The sequence below is a fragment of the Triticum dicoccoides genome, chromosome 2B, assembly GCF_002162155.2.
Source record: "Triticum dicoccoides isolate Atlit2015 ecotype Zavitan chromosome 2B, WEW_v2.0, whole genome shotgun sequence".
Classification (NCBI taxonomy): domain Eukaryota; kingdom Viridiplantae; phylum Streptophyta; class Magnoliopsida; order Poales; family Poaceae; genus Triticum; species Triticum dicoccoides.
The window spans coordinates 815045307-815054052 of NC_041383.1; the positions used below are offsets into that span (position 1 = coordinate 815045307).

At 44.6% G+C, this 8746-nt stretch overlaps 1 protein-coding gene across 1 annotated transcript; it reads right to left on the minus strand.

Annotated features, from left to right (window-relative positions):
• Nucleotides 1-4233: 4233 nt before the first annotated feature.
• Nucleotides 4234-6368, minus strand: LOC119366550 (peroxidase 12-like). Its single transcript, XM_037632304.1, has 3 exons — nucleotides 6103-6368; nucleotides 5634-5819; nucleotides 4234-5085 (listed from the first exon to the last, which is right to left on the minus strand). The coding sequence occupies exons 1-3, from the start codon at nucleotides 6322-6324 to the stop codon at nucleotides 4465-4467; spliced, it is 1029 nt and encodes a 342-aa protein (XP_037488201.1). The 5' UTR covers nucleotides 6325-6368; the 3' UTR covers nucleotides 4234-4464.
• Nucleotides 6369-8746: the final 2378 nt, after the last annotated feature.

Sequence of the window (8746 nt, forward strand, 5' to 3'; positions counted from 1 at the left end):
GCGAGCCCTTTCTGACGCCGGAGAGCCGGCTCAAGCTCCTTGAGAAGATCCGGGCAAGGCGCAAAGCCTAGATCGTCGCGGGGCTACCTCCAGATGGAGTGGATCCGGAGGAGGAGGAGGTGGTGGAGGTGGAGGAGGAGGAGGAGGAGGAGGAGGAGGAGTTGGAGGATGAGCCGGAGGAGGACGATGTGGGCGACGCTGGTGACGGGGATCTGCAGGTGGAGCAACAGGCCATCCTCTATTCCCTCCGGTCGGAGTCAGCTGCGGAGGCAAGACACCTTCGCCTGTAGGAGATGGAGGCGAGGCCGCAGACAAGGCGGAGATGTTCGCCTACATGGATGAGGTCGAGCAGGAGGAGGATGAGCCGGAGCCCCCCTACCTGCTCGTCCAGCTGGCGCCTGACACCATCGTCATGGACATCTCCGACGACGAAGAGTAGCTAGGATAGTACGTAGATGTAGTATGCAGGATTACTTTTGCATGTTTTGTATGAATTTAGGAGATGAAATATGAGAGAGGTGGATGCAAAATGATCCACAGGACAGGGTAGAGAGATCCCAAACCCTAAGTACAAAAGGGGAACAAGAAGCATGGACCAAGGTCAGAAAATCAAGCTGTTCCTTGAACGTTTCCCCTCTTGTTGGCTCCTATACTATATGCATTTGCACGTGACAGACAGCCCCGCATATGCTGCAGAGCCTTACTATACAGCCAAGGAAAAAGTACACCCGCAAACTCCTTTTTACCGGAGGCGGGATGTACGGGAGCCGAATCCACCATCCACTTGCTTTATGATTTGTGCCTAAGTAGGGTCCATCCATATGTATAATCATGTATTAAGACATATGACCTTTTGTATATAGTCAAATTAATGTCAGATGTCATGCAGAGGCAGTACTTTTTGCAGTGGATTGTACGCATGCATGCAACATCTCTCTCCTCTCTCTCAAACAAATCCATGCATTTTATTTTTGGTTATATTTTTAGATGACCAATATTTTTTACAGCTTTGTACTATTATTTAAAATTTTCATATATTCAAATTCTTGAACATAAGATCTTTATAATGATACCAATCTTGAATATATTTAAACTAGTTTAACTTCTACTATTTCAATCATATTAAAATATTAATTTCACTCATTTCAAATTACAATTTTCGAAATGATTGAAATCAGTTATAGAAATGATTGAAACACTTTTCCGAATATAGTTTTCTTTGTGAGTTTCATATTCTAGCTTGTGAAATTGTTTCTTCAAAGGAGTAACTATGATGTGTTTTACTGAAACTAGTGAAATTTATCTTTTGTAATAAGTGTAATCAATTTTTTGAAACAGGTGAAATATATTATTTCAATTGAGCGACTGTAGTGTGTTTTTCGAATGAGTGAAATGAGTTATTTGAAAAAAGTGAAATATATCTTTTTGGTGTGAAACGTCTTTTTCATTGTGTGATACTGATATTTCTGTTGAGTGAAATATATTTCAATATTTTTTTCATAAATACGAAGTGAAATTAGTTTCTCATATATATTTTGTAATGAGTGAAATCAGTTTTCCGAAACTAGTGAAATGGGTGAAATCTATATTTTGTAAATGAGTGCAGTGTGTTTTCTGAAATGAGTGAAATAAGTTATTTGAATAAAAGTGAAATAAAACCAATTTTTGTTGTGAAACTAATTTTCCAGTGTTTGAAACTGATATTTTTTATGTGCGGAATATATTTCAATATATTTCTTAAATTTGTAGTGAAATTAGTATTGCAAATGAGAGTAATGTGTTTGCTGAAATGTGTGTAAATCTATTTTGAAACGAGCGAAATGATTTTTTAACTTCTATTAGCGAAACAGTCAAAAACACTTTTATGAAATAAAGGATCAATCTTATGTTTTATGAAAGCGATATTAAAATATAATTAAAATATAAAAATAAGAAATTAGTGAAATAGGTTTATTTAAAACATGTGAAATTGAGTATTTCAAACACGTCTAAGTTGCAGTCAAACACGTCTAAATTGAATATATTAAACTTCTATTTTACTATTATATCAAATATATCTATGTCTTTGTGAGTTTCATATTCCAGTTTGTGAAAATGAGCAAAACACTAGAAAAAACTTTTATGAAATAGTGAAACAATTTAGTGTTTTATGAAAGTGATTTCAGAGATAATTGAAACATATAAAATAAAATATATTTTAAAAATATCCAAAATTGATCTTGTTCTATAGATCTTGTCACCACAAATTTAAATATACAAAAAGTTTCAATAATGAACATTTGGTTCAAAAGATATAAGTCATTGAAAATATGAGGATGAAAATAAAATGCATGCCATATGTATTCCGTGAGTGAATGCATGCATGCATGCACCATTGTCTCTACTCTAACTCTCTCTTCTGTAAAAGCTGACAATATCTGACACTAATACATGTATTGCTATATGTAGTCTAGTATCTGAAAATAGAGTATAAAACCTGCACTGATCTTGATGAAAACGACGGATGGTGGATCAAGCACAGGTACATCCCGGCTCCGGTAAAAGAACTTAGTCGAAAGTACACCACACTGCCCGATTGATTCCATGCATGGAGTTGCTAGGTGTCCATATTTACAAATTAAATTACGGATCAAGCATCGATCGAGTCCATACAGAATCACTTTTGAATGGCACGGGTCGTAATTTGTACGGGCACTGTCCGTCCTCCAATCCAAATCCAAATCCAAAGTACTACTAGTACATGCCCAGTTTATATTTACTGAATAACAATATTTCTTTTCCTTTCTTTTCCTCTCTCTCAAAAGAACAAACTGCAATCCAATCCACGCCTTCTTCTTCAATTCGATTCAGTGGATGTGTGCCGCTGCCTTCGGACCTCGCCGGCCTGCCTGCCGCACGGAGCTACAAACTCAGTCTCCGTCCTCGCCGGCTGGCGGCTCCACTCGTCAAATCCATCTCCACGAACCCGCCCCCATCCTCTCCGCCCGCCGGCCGCCGCTGCAATACGCGAGAGCCACCGCCAGCATCCGTGCTACCCTCGCCCAGACCTTCCATCTGGCTGTGCATCTCGCCTCCTTCTCCTCTCCTCTCGTCGCTGTTGCCTAATAGCGAGCTGGGTCTAGCTCAAGTGGTTCGGTTTCTGTTGGTGCAATTATCTGCTCAACTGGACTTAACGCCTCAATTTTTCTTTCCTTTGGCTGTGTATATTCTGGATATCTTTATGACATCTTGTAGGTGCACGAACTGAGTGTAAATCTAATACGATAGCATGTAGATTAGGCCTGTACTACATGGTAACCGAATCAACTCCAATTCGGTTCTAGTTAGTCTATCGCGACTTCCCTACCCTAGCCGCCGCCACACCAGGCGACTAGGGAGGCGACTTTTTTCCTTCGATCTCAGCTGGCCTGGGCGTTGGCCCCCTCTTCCTCCGGCTGCTCCGGCGGTAGGAGGGAGGGGGACCCCGTTCCTCCGTTCTGTAGTTAGGTTTTGAATTTGTAGGTCGTGGTGCACCGTTCGGGTGGTGGGAGCGGCGCCCGGACGAATAAATCTGCCTCAGCTTCACTCCCACACCGGCGGTGCCGTTCATGGCGGCGTCTCGGAGTTGATGGCATCGTGTGATTGCCGATCCTTCAAATAGGCTGTGTTAGGGTTCATGGATGATGTCATCGAGTCGGCGGCGGCGACTTCATCAGGTGTGTCTCTCCTTCTGCTCTGTCCCCGCTACTGTGGCATTGTCTCTGACGTCATGGTGGAGCAGGAAGGTTTTGTCATCCAGGAGTACGCGCAGACGGTTGTCTGCGTAAGTGACAGCTGGAAAATGGTGCATCCCGTGCTGGGTTTGTGGTTGGTGGCTGACAGTTCTGGTTTCCTCCTTCGATGTCGTTGTCGTGCGGGGGTGCCAGATCTAGAGTTCGATGGCGTGTCCGGGGACATGTTGCCCCGGTCTGATTCTTTCAACGGCAATGATTTTGCTTCTGGCAAACTACTTTCAAGGTCCGTAAAGCTGCTGATCAGCGATGGAGCCGCGTCGAGCTCGGATGAAGAGGTGATATGTTTTTTTCCTTGGTGGCCGCTTCGGTGGTGTCGGAGGAAAGGAACAAGCGCTGGTATTTTGCATATGATTATCCTATCTTTTCGGTCTTGTAATGTCGGTGCTTACGTGCGTTGTAACCGGATCTTTATTTTATAAATGAGACACGTATTACCATAAAAAAAAGGGACTGAGGTTAATTGGTATCTCCGTGATTTAATAAATTCCTTTTAAATAAGAACTCCTAAACTTCGCCGGCGTGCACGTGCACATTGTGTTTCTAAATGCAAAGCGAAGGACACTCGCTCGTTTTATTACAACACACAAGCGCCCAAATCCACTGACACCACACACCCATTGCTAAACACACAAGGAAGCGCGCGCCGCGCACACACACTTGAGCTACCATTGGCAACTTATTAATCGACCTCTTACATGTTGGCAGCGTGGCCCTCGTCGCCAGCGGTCTCGATGCCCTCGGCACGCGTGTTGGGTACGGCGCAGTTCCGCCGTATCTCGCCCTGGCTGCCGGTGAGCACGTCCATATAGCTCATCTTCACCATGGAGTTGGCAAACTCATTGAAGAAGACGAGCTGGTTGAGTGCAAACTGTGTGGCCATGCCTTTCGTGTCTGGGTGGTCGATGAGGCCCTGGTCGGACTTGAGCAGCCCACGCCTGGTGATGAGGTCGGTGTAGTACAAGTTGTCAAACACCTTCGGCGTGAGCCCGTCGAGTGCTTGGGTTACGGTGCCCTCCGGGACGTCCTTGGCGCACTTGGCCTGCAACATCTTGGCGAACTTGGGGCCGATGGCGGGGTTAGCGTCGATGATCGGCGTGAAGCGGTCGGAGAAGGAGGGGCAATGGGCGACACCAAAGGTGTGCGCGCCGGAGAGCGCCACCAGGTCGGCCACACCAAGGCTCCGGTTGCCGAAGGAGCTGATGAGGGTGGGCACGTCGAAGGATGGCGCTGGTAGAGCCAAGACGAGGTCCGCCGACGCCGGGGTAAGCCCGTCGCGACGGCCCAAGGGAAAGTCGATGTAGGGCCCTCCAGCCTGGATCCAAGAACCAACGCGTATTCGTACATGGTAGTTAGTTATGTAACCATAGTTTGAGCAATAAAGACTTGGCTTTCCAAAAAAAAAAACAAGTTAGTAGTAGTTATGTACTTTCTCTGTAAATTAATATAAGAGTATTTTTTTCATCAAGTTTGGATTGCTTACCACGACTGTCACGTGGTAATATAAGAGTATTTAGAGCACTGCTACTAATGATCTAAACATTTATATTAGTTTACGGAGGGGTAACTGGTTTTGCCATTTTTCATATTCCCTCCATCCCAAAATAAATGTCTCAAGACTCTCAACTTTGTACTAAAATGTTGTACTAAATTTAAGACACTTATTTTATGACGGAGAGAGTATGATTGAGAATATCTATCTTTCCAAGTCCACGCTATGAACAACTCGATCTACACAAGAAGAGTTGGAGAGGGTTGATATGGCTATCTATGTAAGTCCACGCCAAGAACCATTCGATCTAGCGATGACTAGTTGGTTTCATCTTTCATGTCCGTGTGTTTGTGGCAGCCAAGTATATATACCTGCAGGAGGGCGTCCCGGGTGGCGAGGACGGTGACATCGGCACAGGAGACAGTCCGGGGGCAGGTGGCTTCGACGCCGGCGTGGATATCGTCGATGAGCTTGAGCGCCATCGGCCGGAGCGTCAGGTTGGGCCCCAACGCCTGCTCACTGTTGTCCCCCGTAAGGAGCACCGACGCGTCGCAGCCCTGCAACAGTAAAATACCAAGTACGTATGTACTACCTCAGTCTCAAAATTTGTACTATACAAACTTGAAACACTTATTTTATGATGGAGGGAGTAGTACATTTCATCTTTGTACATATAGTATGTAGAATTTTGTTCTTTCCCTTTTATTAGTTCTAGTTCTTCTGGAGTCTAGTCGTTTTCTTCCTCATGAGAAAAAATAATACTCTCCCTCCGTGCAGAAATATAAGAGCGTTTACGGAGAGTACATACAAACACTCATAGAATAGTACGTACATACATACCTGTGGGAAGCAGTCGTGGAAGAAGATGCGGACGAGGGCCGGTGCGACGCCGGGGTCGCGGCGGAAGGCCTTGGCTACGTGGGACCTCACAATCTGCCCCAGTTGTGGGCACGACATTGCGTAGAAATCCGGCGAGAGACCCTTGGCGGCGGCCGGTGAGGAATGGACGGCGAAGGCCAAGGCCAGGACGACGATGGTCGCTGCTGCTCTGGAGGACTTCATCTCTGATTCTTGCACCTACAGCGGTCGTGTGGCTTCGTCAAGCAAAGCTAGCTCCTTGCGAGCTATTATTTATGATGAGTAGGTGTCGGTCAGATCTCTCGGTGCAAGCAGCTAGCTCGATCTGATCCGCGACAAGTCGCAGAGATATGCTGTACTTATAACAATAGATAATTCAAGAACAAATCGCAGAGATCACGGATCCACGTGTGCTGCATGCGATCGAGCTAGCCACTCCATATCTTCCCTCCATGTTTCCAGTACTATAATACTCCACGTACTATCCATGCGTTTCACCTGTCCTACATGCCTAGCTACCCTGAATAACATTGCCGGCTAGAGCTTGAGATCTTGCGTCCGTAATGTAATGTTTTTTCTAGAGAAAATGGGCCATAATTAAGGCCCCGGTTTTATTGAAACAATGAAACCAGAGTAACCCACACATCAATCTTACATTACAAGCATACGGGGCCCAGCATATAGAAAATATGATGGAAGCGTTCTACCCTCTCGAGAGAGGGCCGCGGGTATTTATTGATAACGATGGGGCTTATCCCATGTGCGCATACATATCTTGGAGTACAAGGAAGAATAGATAGAGATGAGAGTTTAAACTAGATACTAGTATATCTCTAACTAACTAACCTTATACCAAAATTATATGCACCGGCCCATAGGCCTACATGAGATATTTCAACACACCCCCTTAATCACAACTTGATCAAGTTGAGATTACGTCTAAAATTCTCAAAGCTCCTTGTAGGCAACGCCTTGGTGAAGCCATCTGCAATCTGATCTTCAGAATGAATAAACCGAACATCCAACTCCTTGTTGGCAACATGTTCTCTGACAAAGTGAAAATCTATCTCGATATGTTTTGTTCTGGCATGAAACACTGGATTAGCAGAAAGATAAGTGGCGCCAAGATTATCACACCACAAACAAGGAGCGTGCACTTGTATCACTCCGAGTTCCTTCAGCAAAGACTGAAGCCAGATAATTTCTGTAGTAGCATTAGCCAGTGCCTTATACTCAGCTTCTGTACTAGACCTGGAGACAGTGGCATGTTTCTTTGCACACCATGATATCAAATTTGGACCAAGAAAGACTGCAAAACCACCTGTGGACCGTCTATCATCAACACTGCCAGCCCAGTCAGCATGAGTAAATGCACTGACAAGTGTGGATTGAGACTTGCTGAATAGTAGTCCAACATTTACTGTATACTTCACATATCTCAAAATACGCTTGGCTGCAGTCCAGTGCAAGGTGGTAGGTGCATGCAGAAACTGACATACCTTATTTACAACAAAGGATAAGTCTGGTCTAGTAAGGGTTAAGTATTGAAGTGCACCAATCATACTTCTGTACCGAGTGCTATCTTCCTGACTTAGGATTTCTCCTTCATACAAGGACAGTTTCTCTGAACTGGATAATGGAGTTGGCGAAGGCTTGCAATCCTGCATTCCAACCCTTTTCAAGAGATCATTAGCATATTTTTCCTGAGACAAGACAATACCATCTTTGTTCCTTTTTACTTCAATGCCGAGAAAGAAGTTCAAATCTCCCAAGTCCTTCAAGGCAAACTCAGAGCCCAGGTCCTTTAGGAGTGCTGTCACTGCCTCATCAGATGAACTTGCAATGATAATATCGTCAACATATATGAGCATGTACATTGTTATTTTGGACTTGTTGAAAATAAACAATGACATATCAGACTTGGAAGGAACAAAACCAATAGCTTGCAACTTCATACTCAAGCGATGATACCATGCTCTTGGGGCCTGTTTCAGACCATAAAGGGCCTTATCAAGTTTACACACATGAAAAGGTGCATTCTTGTTTTCAAACCCAGGTGGTTGTTTCATGTAAACCTCCTCTTCTAGAACACCATGCAAAAACGCGTTCTGCACGTCCAACTGTCGTAGGCTCCATCCCCTAGACACAGCAATAGACAAAACCAACCTGATAGTAGCAGCTTTGACAACCGGACTAAAGGTATCCTCGTAATCTATTCCATACCTTTGTTTAAAACCTTTTGCCACTAGCCTGGCCTTGTATCTATCAACCGTGCCATCTGCTTTCCTTTTAATTTTATAAACCCACTTACAGTCTATCAAATTCTTACCTTGACTACGATGAACCAAGTGCCACGTCTCATTTTTCCTCAAGGCCATATATTCTTCTTCCATGGCCTTCTTCCATTTTGGATCTGTTAAGGCTTCATCAACCGAACGTGGCTCCCCTGTTGTACAGGTTAAACCAAATTTCAAAATATTTTTGTAATTGACAGGCTGAATTTTTCCTGTTTGAAGTCGCGTGCTGGTGCGTGTGGCGATCCCTGGTCCGGGCGCAGAAGATCCCACACCCGATCGTGCAGGCCTGCGTGGTGGCGATCCCGATGAGGATCCTTCGTCTGGCGAAT

Coding starts and splice junctions, on each gene's coding strand:
- LOC119366550 (XM_037632304.1), bottom strand. CDS start 6,324: ATGAAGTCCTCCAGAGCAGCAGCGACCATCGTCGTCCTGGCCTTGGCC. Junction 5,820..6,102: donor TCCACGACTGCTTCCCACAG/GTATGTATGTAC, acceptor TTACTGTTGCAG/GGCTGCGACGCGTCGGTGCT. Junction 5,086..5,633: donor CCCGGGACGCCCTCCTGCAG/GTATATATACTT, acceptor TCTTGGATCCAG/GCTGGAGGGCCCTACATCGA.